The following is a 20,325-nucleotide window of genomic DNA, read 5'->3' on the forward strand; positions in this document are numbered from 1 at the left end:
TCTTCTGAACTTTATTTGTTGACTTAATTAATTTTTACATGCCAAATTCTGCGACCTGTTGTATATTTTTTGAAATGCCAACTCCTGCTTGCTGCAATGAAAAAAAAATGCTCATTCCCGTGAGATTTAAATTCTGTCCTGACTGTTACCCTCTCGATCTGAACACTTTAGAAAGATATGGGTTATTTTGAACTGCCGAAACAGTTAATTTTTAAAACAAAATAAACTAAAATTCTTGATGTGGCACTGATCCAGGACATGGCATTAATTTGTGTACAATGTAGAATGTGTGACCACATATTTAAAAGACTTCTTTGTCATCACACTCGGGAGTGTGATGTCGCGGACATCACACTCCCGAGTCGAATGCGCAAAGTCTAAACTATCGAGGATGCAAATCCAAAATCAGCAGACCTACATCACCAGACTATTTGCCTAATCTTCCCGGTACTTTAGACCCCGTTGGAAACACAAAAAGTAACAGGTCTGGGGGGGAAAAGTTCCTGGTACAAATGTTCCGGGTGATTTTGGTGGAAACAGTGCATAAGTTAGATGGTCCACCGTATAAGGGGAACCCTCATATACTTCGGGTGTACCGCTAATGACATCAGGGGCTGTGAGGTCCAATGGATTGGAGTGTTTTCACATGTGCTTCAGACAATGGTCATGCTGATGGCATTCCCTATTGTGTCCACTCAAGGACACAGTGCCTCGTTCCCCTTCAGAGATCCTTGGTCACATTCAAATCCAGAGACAACCTCATTATCGTTGTCACAGTGTCTGGTCTGTATATCCCTGAGTGTCCACTAGTGGTCTCACTTCCCCATATAGTCACCCCACTGCAGGCACTACATTTCCCACAAGCCTTTGTCCGATTTATCACTTTAAATTGCACACCTGTTAATTGCACTCAGCTGTTCCAATTTTCATAATTTCACCTGTCTATATATACCCTGTTTGTTTCTTAGAGTTTAGAGTTTCTTATCAGTTTCTTAGAGTCCTCGGTTTATGTCAACCTGCTTTTCGTATTCCCTGGTGTTTGTTTTTTTTTTATTTTATTTTTTTTACTTATTTTATTGATATTGACCTCTTGCTTGTCTGGATTATGATTATAGGATTCTCCAAATAAAACACTGCAAATTGGATCTCTCTGTTGTGTGTACATTTGTGACACTCTTTGGCAGAGGACCATGACAATTTGCCTGCATATAATGACTTTATGTATATATATATATTTGTGCAGAAGAACTGTCATGAGTAAATATTTTTTATATCTAAGTGTAAATTGTGAACGATTAGCAAAACCACAGAATAGTCATGACATACAGTCTCTTGTGTAAGAAAAAAAGACTAAATAACTTAACTGATAGATATTGGCTACAAATTTGTGACAACCCTAGTGGGTATATTTTTAATCAGCAGTACTTGTGACTTGCATTTTGGTTTTCATGATATGATGAATAAATACTGAGAGACAAAATTGTAAGACAATTTTTTTCATATGTTAGAAAAGGTTCATCTGAATGTCTAACCTTTAGCGTGCTGTTGAGAGTTCTGATGAGATGTATCTTCACATTGAGTGTCTGGTTTTTGGAACGCTTTATAAATGAGGCTCGTAATTCCCATTTTGATGATGGCTTCCGCTCACCCGTTGGAGACAAACTCGCTCTTTTCAAATGTAAGTACAATCTTTCCATCTCATCATAAGTTCCTTCCTGTCCATCTAGAACTATTAAAACAATTATGAATTTTATAGCAAGAAAGATGTTTTACCTAAGCAATCAAACTTAAAACAAAGTTTTGATAGATTGATAGACCTACAGCAAATACTTCTAATGTGCTCCGAATTGATCAGCATTCATGCCACTGGCTGAACAATATAATTCCTTAGTATAAATCTGATGGTAAAAATGGTTCCCTAACTTGCTTACTTTCAGATCTGGTGTCAGTTAAGATCAGCTGTGTTTCTGGTTCCTCTGGCTCTGTGGATATAGCCATAGGTGATGTGTTGGATGAGCCTCCAAGGGAGTCTTGAGATGGAGCTATGGTTTCACTATGTTGTGAGGTTTCCTTTATTGTAGTGCTCATTGTATGGACCAAAGCAGAGCAGACCACAGTTTCACCAGCAGTAGGTGTTGCCTGGGAGACAAAGTCTAGCCAAGATCGTCTATGCTTAGCCAGAGATGAGACAGAGCTGTGGGATGTCATTGTACTGACAGGAGAGGAGAGGGTTCCAGTAGTTTCACCAGGAACAGGAGAGGAATATTGAGGAGGAATGCTTCCCTAAATGGAGAAGATGACATAATGACATACTTAGTATAATATTAAGTAAAGTGGCAAATGTCTACAAAATTTCCAACATAGTTCCCTAATCAAAAACAACTGAACAAGCTAACCAAGATATTTAAGATAACTAGAAATTTACAGACAGGTGAGTTTGATCAAGGTTGGAGCTAGACTCAGGAGGAAAGCGGATCTTGAGGGCCAGAACTGAGAACCCTTGTTCTTTTTATTCTCGAAATAGTATTGAATTACACCATTAACCTCATTGACAGCTACCATGCTCTATGAAATGGCAGACCACTAGTACAAAAAAACAAAACAAAAAACTTATTGCTAAACTTATTTACTAAACGTTATCAAAATGATACTGTACGCCCTGAAAATGTGTCAGCTGTAAGTCAGTTCAGTGATAGAACACACATGTCACTCTTTTTTACAACCAAGATGTGTGTAAACAGTCATATTTTACACTTTAAACACAACTGACAATCATATTCTGCTGCTGTGTGGATGCAACCAATGTAAAAATTCAGAAACTTGAGGCCTTTAGCATGAGGACAAGGCCGCATAGACTATGCATCTGTGAACTTGCCTGATGCACTGTGGCTAATGGACCACTGGCATTTGCTACAGCTTGGGTGTAGTGCTCGGAGTACGGCGGTGGAGGAGTTTCAGTGGACTCCTCGTGATCACTGGCTTCACTGTAGCATTCTGTGCATTAGAAAAACAAAAAATGCAATAAATAAATGTAAATAGATTTATATTTTTAGGATTACTTTGTAACACTAGTACACTAACTCACACCACTTACCAGCTGTTTGAGCCTCTGTGGGTTCATACCGAATAGATGCCAGACCAAGTTTATTCAGCCATCTGAAATCACAAAACATTAAAACGCATTACCAACTTACCAATTACCAACATAATGACTGTCAAAATGAATGCTTTTATACACTGTCGAGCACCATTCTTTATTAATTAAAATATTTATTTAATGTTAAGTTTCCATCTGCTATATTCAATCACAAGCCTTCTCTAAAGAAACCCCAAAGATATCAACGCAATGTCAGTAAATCCAGATATGCAAAATGACAGCGTATACAGCTTTCAGTCAGAAAAGATCATACATGCTGCTCTTTGCTGTTTGTCTTGAACTGTCAGAAACCAATGTTCATGTTTGTCATTTGTAAAAACAAGAGCTCCCTAGGAGTTGTGTTGTCCAGAGCTACCAGCTCCTGGTAGAGTCTCCCTCTGCAAATTGGTCCCAGGTAAAAGGCCAGACAAAGTAAGAGAGAGGGATACGGGGGCCATTTTGGCTTGAAAGAATAATGTGGGACCTTGCCATCTTCAAGAGGAATTCCACACACACAGGAGACTGTGATACCTTTTGATACAGTGATTGGACTCTGTCCTTCTCTGGAGTCATCCAGGCTGAGAAACAAGTCCCGACATTTTTGGAGTTTAGCCTAGTTTAGCCTGAGAGGGTCGGCTCAGTGTGACTTTGTAGAACAGAGGGGAAGACTCTGACTCTCATTTTGTTCTGTGCTTATGCACATTTCAGAGTATCTGGCCTTCTTAGAGAACTGATCACGATCTGGTGGTGAGTTGGATAAGATGACTGACAGACCTGGGAAACACATTTTGCGAGTGAACAGCGAACGTTTGGTAGAGGACCCTGTCTGGTAAATATTTAACTTCCACCTCTGGAGTAGCTATTTCTTCATCCTGAGGGAGGCTGGAGACATGTAATCAGAGTGGGACCTGTCCAAAATATTAAAAAATGGGACTGAACTGAAGTGTGTGTTCTAATCATCAAGGGATCACAGCCTACCCTACCTGCAAAAGCCTATGCCAGAGTTCTGGAAAGTAGAATCCAGTTGGAACAATGTGGATAATCAAGACTTACTGAAATGGTTTGAAAACTAGTGTGAAGCAGTGAGGACGGGGCTCAGCACCTCCAAGTCTGAGGACCGGACCACCAGGGGCTGAGTCCAATGAAAAACTCTCAATTTACCAGGTGATTTATGTTCCGAACCTCACATATGGTCATGAACTTTGGGTAATATAGAACATATAAAATATATAGAACAACATGTATGTAAAAGCGACGGAAATTAGTTTTCTCCACAAGGTGTCTGGGCAAACCTTGAGAGAGAGTGAAAAGCTCTTGTCTTTGGAAAAGACTTGGAGTTGAGACACTTACACCACATATTTGTGAGACATCCACACAAATGGCCAAATCCACTAATTACAAATATTATTTCTTAAAAGCAACTGAATGCGTTAACAATCTATATAAACAGTTTATACAAACCACTACTGTGACAACTGTTAATACAACTATGGATATTGCTAAACAGATTTTATGTTGTTTATTTATTTATTTATTTTGCTTTATCAGAATGAGATTTCAATTGGCTTACAAGTTCATGTCCTCATTGCTGTCTGCTGCAAAGTAAAACATCATGACTTTGTGGTGGCAAGCTTTGATTGCACTGTGAGAAACAAAAAGAGTGTGAAGGGTTGTTGAAAAATATTTGTAATTATCATGATGATGAATATATTCTGCTTCAAGGCCCTTGCATTTAGAAAACAAAAACATTTGTATTTATTTAAAGAAAGAATTAACAGGTATGAAAATGTCACTTACTATTTTTTCTTACATTCCATCGCCCGGTCAATTACAAAATCAGTCAAATTTATAAAGCCTTCTGCTTTTTCAGCCTGGAAAAACACATAACAAAAGTTGTACATACTGTATATATGTAGGCCTTTATGATGTTGTGTTAACATTTATAAATGATATTTAATAAAAAGGAAAACAGTGTGAAAAGAGGAAGACACATATAATTAAATGGAATTCAGAATTCAGATGACTCACCACTTCATTTGTGTACCAGTACAGAGATGTTCTCTTTAGCACGAACCAATACTTTTTCCACTTAATACCCAGAAATCCCTTCCCCTCTTTCTTCCTATAAAGCCAGCCCTGATGGTCCACTGGGTCCAAATCTTTCACTGAAACTCTCCTTCTGCTCATTCTAGGACTTCCTATTAGAACAAATGTACAAATACAACAATAAAACAGAAATGATGGCACATTTTATCACACCTTGTGTAATGTGATAACCAAAAACCTCTACAATTCTTCTTCTTTGACTTCAGTCTGAGGGACACCTGAAGACAAATACATGAAATATGCTGGTATTATCATGACCACACCATATCTTGTTGTTATGATGTCACACTTTCACAATGCAGAAAAAAATAACTTTATGTACAATAGGTTCACAAGACTTACTGGATTGTACTCATCAGAAGCCATACGAGGAGCCAGGGAAATGGGAAAGCACGCCTGATAAGGGACCAAAGCAGACACAATTAGACAGTTATTATTAGGGTCTGTTTAAGTCAGGTCATTTGATAGTACCTTACTTTACATTCCTGTTCTGCATTGTGCCTATTATGTACTTATTACCAGTAATGGTAATTACAGTTATTGTAATTAAACCTGAATCTAATCCCTAATCCTGACCTTAAAGGGTTATTTCACCCAAAAATGCAAATTAGCCCTTATTTCAGACGAATCCATTCATAGTCATATAAAAAATTGTCTTTGATCTTTCCAGCTGTTTAATGCCACTCAGTAGGTGTTGCATGCAAAGGAAGTTAAATAAAAAGCACCGATTCATAAAAAAAACGCCTCATATGGCTCCAGGGGTGAACAAAGGACTCCTGTAGCGAATTGATGCATTTTTGTAAGAAAAAATGTAGATATTCAAAATGTATTAATCACTTTAATCTAGCTTTCAGCAACAGTGTACATGGAAGCAGCTCTGGGTGGATGACATATGAGGTCGGCGTTGTGCATGCACCGGTGAGTTTAGTGAAAACCAGTGTTTGTTAACAGGAGCAAAGGAAGCAAAATGTCCTTACTTTAGCAAAGGAAAACCAGTCTCCTCCTGGCTTATATCAAAATCCTCTGACATTCTTCTTTACAAATCCTAATTTTGTACTTCTAATTAGTGACCATTGTTTTTGATCCCATGTTCGTCACTTTTGAACAGCGCACGCGCAAAGCTGACCTCATACGTCTTCAGCCCAGAACTGCTTGTCGTGTACAACAGTGGACACAAGCTATATTAAAATGATTATTACATTTTGAATATGGATTTTTGTTGTTATTGCAAAAATGCATCAATTCACTACAAGAGGCCTTTGTTCACCCCCTGGAGCTTTGTGAGACACTTTTTTATGGATGGGATGGGCTTTTTATTTAACTTCTTTTGGACTGATGCATGCAACACCAGCTGAGTGGCACATGATTCGAAATGGACATGGCAAGGACCTCTCATCTCCGGCAACTTGTCATTCACATGAGATCATTGTAATAACAAACAACACTGATTAAATTATCCAGACAATTCCTGATGGACAAAATCAAGTCCTGCCCCAAATTGTTTGCTAATTCAAGAAGCTGTTTCTCTCAGGCCTACCTCACAATAGGAAAGAAAAAGGCAAAGTCAACTTCTGTTGCACACTGTCTTTAACTTTTTATATATAATTATTGATTATATTTAATGAATAATCCAGCAAACCATGTGTTACAGTATGTGCACAACCCCCGAAGAGCAACTAACACCCCAAAACGACAAAAATAGCAAGCAATGACAAATCATCTGGACAATCTGTCCATCTTTGGATGCCTCAATAAATAATATCCCAGAGCTTCTCAACTGGATTCAGCTCTGGGTAATGTGAGGGCTGACATGAGCTGACCATCGTGATGCATCAGCGTAAGGTCTGACAGTGGCTCTGAGGTTTTTATCCCAGTACCTAACAGTAGTAAGGGTAAAGCTGGCTAGCACGTGGACGTCTGTGCAACCCACCAAAATAGTCAATTCTAGGTGATGTTGCAGATGATGACATTCACAGATACATTCAAGCTCTATCAGATGGAAACTGTCAGTGGATTTGATGGCTGCTCTGTCAATTCTTTGTCACCAGTTAGGAACCTAGGTAAGTAAGTAAGTAAGTAAAGTAAGTAAATTTTATTTATATAGCACATTTAAACATAGGAAGGCTGTCCAAAGTGCTGAACAAAGTAAAAAAAAAAACAAATAAAACACAGAAACAACCAGACAGAAACAGACAGAAACAGCATCAGAAGATAGTTAAAAATGCCAGGGAATAAAAATACGTTTTCAATTTAGATTTAAAAATAGCAATTGAAGGTGCAAGGCGGATGTCGAGAGGCAATTGGTTCCATATACGTGGGGCGGCAACAGCAAAGGCTCTATCTCCCTTAGATTTTAGACGGGAGCGAGGGATAGATAAAAGAGCCATGTCTGAAGATCTTAAAGATCTAGTGTGAGCAAGAGGAGTAAGAAGATCTCTTATATATAAAGGAGCTTGATCATTAAGAGCTTTAAAAACAAATAATACAATTTTAAACTGAATTCTAAAATGGATCGGGAGCCAATGAAGCGAGGCTAAAATTGGGGTAACATGATCATATTTCTTTGTCCCGGTCAACAGCCTTGCAGCAGCATTTTGGACCATCTGGAGCCGAGCAAGTGATGACTGAGGAAGACCAAAGTACAAGGAATTACAGTAATCCAGGCGAGAAGTAATAAAAGCATTAATAACCTTCTCCAAATCGTATAATGACAAAAAAGGTTTTAGTTTGGAAATTAACTGATAAAAACTATTTTTTACAACTGAATTAATTTGTTTGGTTAAACATAATTCAGAATCAATAATGACACCAAGGTTCCTGACATGAGAAGAAACTGAGGGAAAATAGTTAACCAGTTCCTTAGTGAGATTAATTCTCAGTTTTGGTGGACCAAAGACAATAACTTCTGTTTTGTCCTCATTAAGTTGGAGAAAGTTAATCGATAACCATTCCTTAATGTCCCAAATACAATTCATCAAGGTCTGAATGGACTCGTCGGCTTTCAAAGGGAGATACAACTGTATATCATCAGCATAAAAATGGAAATTAAGGTTATGCTTCCTAACAATATCCCCCAGTGGACGCATATACAAGTTAAAAAGAAGCGGACCCAGGATGGAGCCCTGAGGTACTCCACTAAAAATGGGGGTAGAGGATGAAGAGAAATTGCCTATCTCCACAGAAAAGGACCTGTCTCTAAGATAAGAACTAAACCACTTCAAGGCTATACCCTTAATACCAAATTAATGCTCTAGACGCCTAATAAGAATATTATGGTCAACAGTATCAAAGGAAGCTGTAAGATCAAGTAGGATCAATACAGCATTTTTACCAGCATTAACTGCAATTAAAATGTCATTGAGCACTTTTAGCAAGGCAGACTCTGTGCTATGATGGGCAATAAAACCAGATTGAAGAGGTTCTAATAACTTGGCTGTATTTAAAAACCGGTTCAATTGAGATAACACAACTTTTTCTAAAAGTTTTGATAAAAATGATAACTTAGAGATTGGCCGAAAATTATTCAAGCAACCCTCATCCAAACCATGTTTCTTAAAGCAAAGGCTGAACAACCACATGCTTGAAACTATTGGGACTACCCCAGTGTTCAAAGATGAATTGATCAACACTTGAACACTGGGGCCGATTATAGGAAAAGTTGCTTTTAAAATCTCTGATGGAATAACGTCAAGTGGTGTAGTCCTTATCTTCATCTTGTTAACGTCTTGTAGACGTGCTGAAAATTATAAAAGAAAAATGGACTAGCCAACGAATTCAAAAACTGATCTGAAAGATCTAATGTGAAGGATGAACGAATGAATGCCACTATATCAGCAAAAAACTTTACAAATTTCTCACAGAGTTCTGCCGAGGCTTCACCGTGAAATTTGCAACTTGGATTAAATACTGAATTTATTGTAGAGAATAAAATCTTAGGTTTATAGAAGTATTTAGCAATTAATTCGGAAAAGTATTTTGATCTAGCTGACTTAGCAACATTCTGGAACATAATCAGACACTCTTTAAAGATCTCAAATGACACTGTTAACCGATCGCGCTTCCACCGCCTCTCCAATTTACGACAAGCCTGTCTGAGCGAACGAGCATTGTCATCCAGCCAATAATAAAGTTTTTGCTTTGGTTGTTTCATCTTCAAAGGGGCAATCGAGATGTGTTATTTGATAGCAATCTTTCCTTTGAAAGCCACATTTCTAGCATTTGTAAAACTGCATTTTTCCATCTCTAAATTATGACCTATGCTCTCAGTGTCAAATGTAGAAACGTTTATTCATGTGTTCATGACCTCAAGGTTAGATTATTATAATGCTTTATTGGGTGGTTGTTCTGCATGCTTCTGCAACAAACTACAGTTAATCCAAAATGCAGCAGCAAGAGTTCTTACTAGAACCAGGAAGTATGACCATATTCGCCCGGTCCTGTCAACACTGCACTGGCTCCCCATCAAACATTGTATAGATTTTAAAATCTTGCTTATTAATTATAAAGCCCTGAATGGTTTAGCACCTCATTATTTGAACAAGCTATTATTGCACTATAGTCCTCCATGTCCGCTGCATTCTCAAATCTTGGGCACTTTGATAATACTGTGAATATCAAAATCAACTGTGGGTGGCAGATCCTTTTCCTACTTAGCTCTAAAACTCTGGAATAACCTACCTAACACTGTTCAAGAGGCAGACACACTCTGTCAGATTAAATCTAAATTAAAGACAGACCTCTTTAACCTGGCTTACACATAACACACTAACACATTTCTAATATTCAGATCCGTTAAAGGATTTTTAGGCTGCATTAATTAGGGTTAAAGCTGCAGTTGGTAACTTTTGACACTCTAGCGGTTAATAAACAGAACTGCTTGCATCTTGAGGAAGAACATCGTAGCCGGAACTACTTCTTTCTGTTTATGTCTATGAAGAATCACAAAGGTACTGGGTTACTCCGCCGCGGTACCCCAGAAGCAATCTAAAATAGTCCGAATATAAACACTTATTATAGGTGCACCCTAGTGATTCAGGACAAGCTAAAAACACAGTTTGGAAAATGGATTCATGGTGTACTCGCTTATTATATAAATTTTTCTACATTTTTAACACAAACAAAGTTACGGACCAGAGCTCTGATTGGTTGTTTCTTAACGGGAGCGATGTATTTCTGCAAATGGTAAGAGGACCACTGGGAGGATTTTTTCACAGATTATCTGTCTCATATTCTACTGTCAGGACATAATGACAGGTTTAACAAATATGTAAAAAATATATTTTTACAAAAGTTACCTACTGCAGCTTTAAAAGAATGGCATCTACGCTAATATTAGTCTGTTTTTCTCTTATTTTGAGGTCACCGTGGCCACCAGATCCAGTCTGTCTCCAGATCAGAGGGTCACTGCAGTCACCCGGATCCAGTACGTATCCAGACCAGATGGTGGATCAGCACCTAGAGATGAACTCGACAGCCCTGAATGTCAGCGGAGACCAGGACAACTAGATGAGCCCCAGAGACTGATACACATTCAAAACCTTGTCTCCTAAATGGCCATTGGGACAAGACCACAGGAAACAGGTGATTTTTCTGCACAATCTGACTTTGCTACAGCCTGGAATTGAACTTTTGGTATTCGACTGGGTTCAAATCTGGGCTCTAGCTGTGCCTCTTAAAATGTTCTCCTAAACCACTGCAGTGTATTGACTGTGCTTAGGGTCATTGTCCCATTGCAATGGGGTCTTTCTCTTTTTTCCTTCTGTTTTCCTTTTACCATGACCAGAGTTAGTGAATAGTGAGGCCAGAGAATCGTGTTTTTTACCGTCTGAGAGTCCTTTGGGTGCTTTTTTTGGAACTTCAGCTTTTTTGGAAAGCAAGTTTCATGTGTCTTCATCAAGTTTAGGTTTCCCTCTAGCAATTCTGATATAAAGCCCAGATCTTTGGACTTTTGCAGTGTCTGCAATCTACACACAATTTTTCCACACAATCTGTTTTGGTTACTTCTCTTACCAAGGCCCTTCTCACCCTTCTTTTTCAATTTGGCCGGATGAGTAGCTCTAGGGTCCTGGTAGTTCCATAATTTTTCAATTTTAGAAATATGGAGGACACTGTGCTTTTGAGGACTTTAATAGTAGATATTTTGTAGCCTTCCTCAGTTCTGTCTCGGACCTTTGCAGTCAGTTCCTTGTGATTTGGTTTTCAATTTGATATGTATTTCTACCTGTTAGCCCATAGACAAGCGTGCGTCTTTACAAATAATGGAAAATAAATTAAATTTGCCATATGGACTCCAATAGAAACATCTGAGATATGATCCAGAAGAAATGCAGCTGAGATAAATTCTTGACCAGGGTTAGAATTAGGAATTGAAGAACTGCACTATAGTGTAGGCCACCAAATATATGTATTTTATTTATCTATAAATATACAAATACACATACACACACACAAACACACACACACACACACACACTGGCATTATATGGTATGGATAACTCTTCAGAATGTCACAACCATACATACTGTATATATCTCTGCTTTATAAATCTGAAGAAAAAAATGGACAGAGGAACCCAGAAAAAGGGCAGAAGAGTTAAATACATAAAAGTGCATTGAAACTGTTGGTGGGAAAAGACACAAGCTAAATGAAACCCATTGCTCAATTTCCTCAAACTGCTCTTGTTCCTCTTTCACGTCTAACAGAATGGCAGAAATTTTGCGATGAAGATTTTTTTTTTTTTTTTACATCTGATAGTTAGCTGTAAAAAGCTTTGTTGCCATAAACATGCATGAAATGATAAAACTTTTTGAATAATAAGCCATTAACCATCATAAACAAGAATACAGGACTGCACTTACTGTATAAGTGACATGAAAATATGACTTCAAAGTCAAAATCTGCTGTCTACTCTGCTGTCTGTTGTCTATTGTCCATTTCTTCAAATGTTTAGATGATAACTCAGAAGAAACTTTTTTTAGATCTCCAGCCTGCAGATGATGACTGCTGCTTTACAGTACCTGTATATGAAAATGTATAAATTATCTGTTTTACCTGTGCACCAGACTTGGCCAGGTGAAGCGTCAGACCATCTATATATATATATATATATATATATATATATATATATATATATATATATATATATATATATATATATATATATATATATATATATATATATATATATATATATATATATACTCTGAAATGTAATGTAACTGTCCTCCTACTACAGTTAAAATTAAGTGGTCAAGCCCACAGCCAAATCATTTTAGAGAGAGAGAGAGAAAATGGACTACTGCTTACGCAAGAAACATTTCAAAACATCCTCCACAAGTCCTGCACTCTTGAAGTCTCAGTCATGTGTTGCATCTCTGCTGCCACTGTTTGCAATATTCATCAATGAACCAAAATGCCTGCGAAAAATCTATTCATCTCTTTATATTACATTGATATATTTTCTTGAAAAAATTATTTGTTTTCTCCTGCTGATGTATGATTCAAGGAATACCCTGATTAATGAAATAGTATATTGATATAAGTGTTGAGGCAATGCATTTACATATAGAAATAATGAATAGTTAATATTTTGCCATTGAGATGACTGCTCATATATGAACTATTACTAAGCATTTATAAACATGTAATGATGAATAGTTTCCACTGTAAAGTGCATGATAGTATGAATTGAAAGTTTAATTTACATTAAATAACGATCTGTTAATCATTAGGTGATTTTTGATGAAATAATAAAATAAATGAATTAAAAATAACAATTCTTATCCAAGAACATTTGTTTTTGCTAGATTGAGGAGTTGATTAACTGGAACTCACCACCAGAGGTCACCATGGTTTTTCATTGAGTTAGTCGGTCTGTAGGATTTTTTTTTATTAGTGCAGTGTTTAGATGTATATTTAAATTAATTTGTCTGTAAAATATTATATGGCAATTTTTACAACCAAATTTCTATGATGATCATTTTTCATTATCCTCATTATTATTCAAAAATATTAAAACTTTAACCTATGTTACAACGGAATACTTGTGAGTGAGAAACCCTGGTTTTTGCTGTCTGTGAAAATTTCCCACAAAGATCTGCACAGGTGATTGTCACAACGCTTAACTAAACATCCCCCCAAGGGCAAGCCATGACACTGCCAGGAAGAGAGGGTCAATTCTTCTGCTCTGTCTGTGTACTGTGTTTTCAAAGCAAGACAATACAAGAGCTGCTTCTACAACAGTGTTTCTCACTGAGTGCTCAGGAGGAGGCTGGCACCAGTGTGACCACAAATCACTGTCTAAGAAAGACTCCTTTAAATGCCATATTCATCTATTTAAGAACTTAAAATACATTTAATATAATAAAAATTACAAATAAATATAAACAGGTTCCTGATTAAATATATCAGATCTGCTGCATTTATTATCCCTTAAACTAATAAATGATGAAAGAAGAGAGTAAGAGATAGGACAAGAGCTTTCCATGTTGTGGGGCACTGCAGTTGGTATATGCTTGTTATACTAATACTAAACAGCATCTAAAAACTAAAGTATTTTTGATGTGATCTTTATCTTCTATAAAAACCAAAGTCAATGGATTGGAGAAGAGAAATAAAGTAATAATGACCGCTGTACAATATGTTTTGTACACACTAAAAAAATAAAAAATACATCGATATTTGGAAAACCATGACTGCAGCTTTGTTTATTCATTTAAGTGAGTTTGGATATGTTTTATATACAACCAGAAAACATATAATTTTGATACTGTAGTGTTCTATCATTGGATGAAGTCAAAATGATTTGTTTCAAGAGTTGCAGCTCACTGTCTGCAAACTATAAAAAAAAATAATAATAATAATAAAAAAAATGGTTCTTACTGCTTGAGAGAATGACCAGGACCGCATGGCACCGTTGCTGTACCTGCTGAGGAGATGACAACAGATTTAATACAGGAACCGACATGGCACAATAAATTATGTAATAATAATAATAATACTATCTATTAGTATTAAGTATTACCAAAATACCTGATTTGGTTTTAAACAGAGCATCATGCATAATGGTAGGAAAATACATTCCTGATAACTTAGCAAAAACTATCTGGCAGAGATTCTTCCTGTGCTGTTGTTTTAGCTCACAGTTAGCTCTAAAGAGGCCGGGATGGACGTGTCACTTAGTTCTGCACCCACCTGTTGATGAATGCGTTGTTGGAGGTCCAGTCGGGATCCTGTGGCAGGACAAAAAGAACAGTTAATATATGCTTCAATATGGGCAAGGCCACTGTGCTCTGTTTCAACATTTCATCTTTAATTCCCTTTCTTCTGAACAATGAGTTCAGGTAGAAGTGGATGGCCACTCTATACTGGTGGTATTTGTGTGTCAAAAGCTACAGTTTTTTAATCAACTAATTATTAAATATGTCAGATTCAAATTTAGATTAAAAAAAGATTTAAGAAAAAAGATATGATCAGTTTACAGTGTCTAAGCAAAAAGAGTACATTTACATTCCATGCAAAGCCAGAGGACATTACTTGTTTGTTACTTTGATCAGCAAAGATCAATGCATTTCTTCAATAAAAAAAAAAAAAACATTTCATTGAGCATTTTGCCAACAAGCAGATTTCAGATTTTGTGAAAAAGGGCAAAGCAGAAAATATGGGAAAATTGAAGAGAGAATGAAATATTAAGTTAAATTATTGGGGTAATTTGGACTGATAGATATAGGCAGAACACAGAAACAGTTAGAAAGATAGTAAAACCTTAATGTAAAAGGAAAGGAATGGAGAATAAGATAAAACAACTCCCTAGTTTTGTGAAGTCATTCACAATGTTTGGATTTCAAAAATGCAAAGCTGTCTTTAGAAGTAACAACCATTAGGAATTGTTAATTACTTCCTGACGTTTGTTTACTTTTTAAATTACTGTAAAAATGCCACACAATTCTCACCATATATTTAAAGGGGTCATATGATGCTGCTAAAAAGAACATTATTTTGTGCATTTGGTGTAATGAAATGTGTTTATGCGGTTTAAGGTAAAAAAAAAAAAAATCCACATACTGTACATTATTGTTTCTCCTCTATGCCCGTCCTTTCTCAGATTTTCTCAGGCTCATCAGTCTGAAAAGCGAATGGCCAGCTATCCAGTGTGTTGTGATTGGCAGAATACCTTAAGCGTATGACGGAAAAGTTATGCCCATATTACATATTGTTAGAAGGCCAAACAAAGTAGTTTTCCATTCTCAACAACACAGCATCACACACCGCGGCCTTTAGTGAGCAAAGTCTGGGGGCCTAGAGCGAGACACAGTATTGAACGAGCCTCGGCCGGCTTGAGTGAGCAGAGGCGGTTGGGCCTGAGAACTGCGCGGCTGATGGATTCAGTGAAGGAGCATCTTTCGGGCTTGTGGCAACCACATGTGACGACCTTGGGCTGGACTCCGCTTCGTCCGTGGTGAAAGCCGTTCCTGGAATCCACAGTGCAAAGTTGAAGTATTTCCTCAGCGACCAGCACGGATCAGCTCAAGGCATGACAAAGCGGATATCGTCCTCTTTTGGAAGGCCAAACAAAGTTGTTTCGCTTTCACAACCAGACACAGCGTCTATCCAACATGTCAACAACAATACTACAACAAGAATAAAAGGTACGCCTTCTTTCTTTGCATGAACATCTGGGTGTAATTATGCAAATCTTCCCACATAGCGATGTAGAGATGTGGGGCCGTGTTAGAATGAGACGTTTTAGGGGATTGTGGACGAGTCTTGACTTTTATAAAGAATATCTCTTTTGATTTGAGACTTTAGTCTTTGCATTTTTATAGATCTTCATTATGCACTAAGAGCTTGTAACACTCCAAAGAGAAAGAAAAAAATTAAATTGCATCATATGACCTCTTTAAAACTAGTACGTCTTGGACAAAAGACACTAAAAAGCTGTGTGTTACATCAAACATGATTTCTTGTGATTTCAGAAACATTTACAGTAACCTTTCATGTCATCTTTCATGCCTAAATATTACCTGTTACTTATTTTTATTATTATAATTTTTTTAATGAAGTCAATTGCATAATTCAGTCAAGACAATTCAAAATACAAAAACATCTGGAACAGCAGCTTTAATGGTCAGAAGCAACTAATATGGTACAAAATGTGTGGTACAAAAGAAAAATAGCTTAAACTAAAAGTTAATATGGCATAATCCTTTCTGCAGACTCCAGATACAGTATGGAAAAATACTGATATAAAACACTTTCAATGAAAACAAAATTACAACTAATGTTGCAATTTAACTGTGAAAATTTGTGATTTATACAGTGTTTAATCATATTTGTTTCCATTTATTTGGCTCATTCTCTCATCTCTCAGTGTATCCACTGGTCCAGAACAATGCTGTGATCATGAACCTGTGTTACCATATTTCCTTACAAGAAATACAAAAAAAAAAAAGAAAGCTTGAACAATTTATTACCCTTAATTCAAAACCCTTACTTTCTTCGGAATAATAGGTTTCTGTGAATCATGAAAAGGAGATTTCTTTAACAACAACGCTTGAGCTGTTATTTTTAATACCCCCCCAAAAAATTAAGAAAATTTTAGAAAAACTTAAACAAAATCCAAAGATTTCAAAATGCAATAACCATTTGGAAAAATATTTCTGTTACTATACCCATCTAATGTACCACAAAAGCACAATACCACAAATGTAAAAGATCGGTTCGATACGATTCACTGGTGTCTCGGTTCGGTTCGGTACGGTTCGGTACGTTTTAGATACAGCAAAAAGAAAAAATTGGCAGATGCATTTCCTTGATTTAAAAAAAAATATATATATATTGATTAAAACTAACGTTTTTTTTTTTTTTTTTTTTACATTGAACAATGATGGAGCTATTCTTTACCCATCTTCTATGGTGTTTTCTTAGCAGCATACTGTATAAAACAAAAACAGCTCCTTATAAAAAAAAATGAAAATGTTATATAATGTAATGTATATGGAACTCTATAACTCTTTATATTGAGTGTGTTTTTACTCAATTGGTTCTCTATAGGGCTTATGTTTTTTGGAACAAAGCAGGAATTACGGTCTGTCTGAAATGGGCTCGTGAAGGAATATTGTAACGGGGCTTAATTACATTAAGCATGTTCTTAAAACCTGCGTTTTCCACTATAGGCACTCGCTCACTCAGTATGCGCTGAAGGCTCGTTGCAAAATGACTAAAGGGTCTTTCACACAGGACGCGGTACGCGCGGCGCTGGACCTTGGGCTCAGCGTTGCCCTTCAGATACAATGCAATTTGCGCTGCACTATGCCAAGAGCAAAGTAGGTGGAGTTTTCAAAACTGCCCGTGCATACGTTCTATTTATAACAGTTTGTCTATCTAATAACGTGCAGGCCTGTTAATTGTATCGTACTGCTCGGGAAATTCCGACACCGTACAGTAGGCTACTAGTCCATTTTGATTTCCGTGCTTGTTTGGATGCCCCGATCGATTGGTAAAATGCACCCAAACACCAGACCTGTTGGTTACTGGAGGATCTTCTATTTCTGGTCTGTTAAATGCATTGGCCATTTTGCAACGAGCCTTCATCGCGCACTGAGTGAGCGAGCGCCTGACTGAGTAGACTAACATAAACATATAAGCTGGTGTTTTTTTCTTCTTCGGGGGTGTCAGGGGTGTTGCCTGTTACGTAGTTTGGGTTATTGGGCTACCTTGTTGAATGCATAAAATTATATTTCACAATTTTTTATTTATTTTCCAAATATAATTGATTAGTCCAACGAACCGTTCAATACGAATACGCGTATTGTTACACCCCTAATATATATATATATATGTATATATATATATGTATATATATATATATATGTATATATATATATGTATATATATATATATATATATATATATATATATATATATATATATATATATATATATATATTTATATAACTTAAAACACATACTTTTAACATGTGAAGAAAACAATACAATTTACCATGATGAACTCACAGAAACTGAAAATAAAAAGTTTGCTGAACCCTTCAGTTACATCTGTTGAAGGTTTGACATCCAAAGCAAAAAGACGAGAAACAACAGGATGTGTTTTTTTCTCTAATTAGAAATTATTTGGCTAAACTGTTCGGAAAGGCATGGGGTTAAGCAAGAATGGGGAAAAAATGTAGTTACCATTTTTCTTTTTTTTTCTTTTTTTTTTTACCAACTATGTACTTCTTTTACAGGAACACTATGAATTTCAAGGATTTCACTGTGGAAATAGCTATAAGTGGTAGATATACATTTTCAAGTGGATTAATATGCAAATTAATACTGTGGTTTACAAGTCATTATTTCTGAAATGACAACCGAGTTAAGCAGAGATAATGTATCTAATTTTCCCCCCACGTTTCCAAACATACATTTCTGAGGTTAAATTATGGTCATTTTAGACACATTCTAGGCAATCTAGTAAAGTGGTAATGTAGACAAATTAAAGGCACAAAGAAATATCTCAAAAGGAGAACGAAAGCATGAAAAAATACATGAGAAAGGAGTCACTGCACAAAGCTGGACAAAGGGTTTAGGCAAGCTGACATTAGTGAGTCAATAGCTTAAGCTGTATGATCCAACTGACCAGTAGTGAGGGCTCCGCGGAGGGCCGGTTGGGGGTCTTTTTGATTATGTCCTCTTGATAAGGTATGGTGGCGCTGTTGTGTAGATCTGCACTGACAAGAAACCGGCTGTTCCTCGAGTAGTCGATCCCATGAGCAGGTCTTTCGGCTGTGAACTTGTTAGACGAGCTGGGGCCCGGGGCCTCCTCAGCGATAGTTGGTATGCGTTCGTTGCTTAGGTATCTGTACAGAAGATCTTCACCTAAGACCAAAAGATTAAAAGATGCATGTAATGTTTTCAAAGCCCTAGAGCAAATTCATGTTGAATATATTTTCATGTAATGTATATTTTATTTTAATGTAATATTTCATGTAATACAATACAATACATTTTAACAATATTAAAATACTGTAATAGCTTACAGGGATTTTAAGGTATCAGATCTATGACCACGATGCTACCAGCTGAGCAAAATAAACATCCTGCTACATGTCCTTTTTGGTATCCTTATATATGTCATGTGAAGGTTACCAGCTTTACAAGCTAAAAAGACTTGATTTGGATTTTGGTTAGAAAACATTTATGTTTACTGTGTAACACTGGATTGTAAGAGCATTATTGTGCTTTAAGTAACTATCTCTATGTTAGTCTATGTTAGTTTTTGGAGAATATTGCATTCTGTCTTTTTCTGAATTCAATCCTGGGTGCTTTTTTCTTCAGTTAGAAAATAAGCAAACAAAAAAACACATAAATTCTCCTTTTGTGTCTCTGAGGCCTCTGAAGTTGTTAAACTGGATTGGTTTGAATGTGTTATGTACCTTTTTGCCCCTGTGTCCAGGGCTTTGCATACAGGTCTGCCACGCTCAAACATGTATCTGAAGGCATTGACAGAGGTCGTGGTTTACCTGTGTGTACCACACATACATACACAAAATACATGTAAACATACAAGAGGACATAAAAAATGAGTTCAATTTAAGCTACACTGTAATCATGAAATAAAAATGGATGAATGTGAATCTGAAACATTTAAATCTGATTTTTTTTCTGAAATAATGACCTTGTGATGAGGATCTTCCTCTAGGACGCATCTGTACATTGACCTCAACTGGTTGAATAGACAGTTTGTCATAGTCGGCAATAGTGAAGTGTCGTTGGCGCTCCAGGTCCAGGAAGGAGTTTGGGGACTCCGAACCTTTAGGTCTGGCATTAAGGCTTGTGTATGAGCTGTTCTGTATTTCCCTGATACAGAGGACAAAAGCTTATTAAGCAGGAATAAAAAAAATAAAAAAATAAAAAATACAGAATCATGTTTAAAGGAATAGTTCACCCAAAGATGAAAATCTTGTGAAATGAAAAGCTGCGTTTGTAAGAAACAAATCAATCATCAAGGTGTTTTAAATCGAAACTGTTGCTTGATAATCTATAATAAGGCTTCCTCCAGTGAACAAATCCATTCCCTGTTGTC

The 20,325-nt window shown here is 36.7% G+C and overlaps 1 protein-coding gene across 4 annotated transcripts in view; it reads right to left on the reverse strand.

The window, feature by feature from the left end:
* The window catches only part of LOC128031481 (connector enhancer of kinase suppressor of ras 3), a 129,930-nt gene that overhangs the window by 25,018 nt on the left and 84,587 nt on the right, over window positions 1–20,325 (reverse strand). For 2 of the 4 annotated variants that reach the window (XM_052619775.1, XM_052619776.1), the window contains exons 11-24: window positions 19,918–20,099; window positions 19,676–19,762; window positions 18,880–19,118; window positions 14,436–14,473; window positions 14,124–14,169; window positions 5,585–5,638; window positions 5,421–5,460; window positions 5,165–5,334; window positions 4,934–5,007; window positions 4,707–4,778; window positions 3,095–3,156; window positions 2,876–2,994; window positions 1,932–2,283; window positions 1,533–1,729 (exon numbers count right to left, since the gene is read on the reverse strand). In XM_052619775.1, the coding sequence (XP_052475735.1) occupies window positions 1,533–1,729; window positions 1,932–2,283; window positions 2,876–2,994; window positions 3,095–3,156; window positions 4,707–4,778; window positions 4,934–5,007; window positions 5,165–5,334; window positions 5,421–5,460; window positions 5,585–5,638; window positions 14,124–14,169; window positions 14,436–14,473; window positions 18,880–19,118; window positions 19,676–19,762; window positions 19,918–20,099 (1,732 nt within the window). Of the gene's footprint in view, window positions 1–1,532; window positions 1,730–1,931; window positions 2,284–2,875; window positions 2,995–3,094; window positions 3,157–4,706; window positions 4,779–4,933; window positions 5,008–5,164; window positions 5,335–5,420; window positions 5,461–5,584; window positions 5,639–14,123; window positions 14,170–14,435; window positions 14,474–18,879; window positions 19,119–19,675; window positions 19,763–19,917; window positions 20,100–20,325 lie in introns of those variants that run through there. The other 2 variants (XM_052619777.1, XM_052619778.1) reach the window with 2 other exon arrangements.

The sequence above is a fragment of the Carassius gibelio genome, chromosome A17 (genome assembly GCF_023724105.1).
Source record: "Carassius gibelio isolate Cgi1373 ecotype wild population from Czech Republic chromosome A17, carGib1.2-hapl.c, whole genome shotgun sequence".
Lineage (NCBI taxonomy): Eukaryota > Metazoa > Chordata > Actinopteri > Cypriniformes > Cyprinidae > Carassius > Carassius gibelio.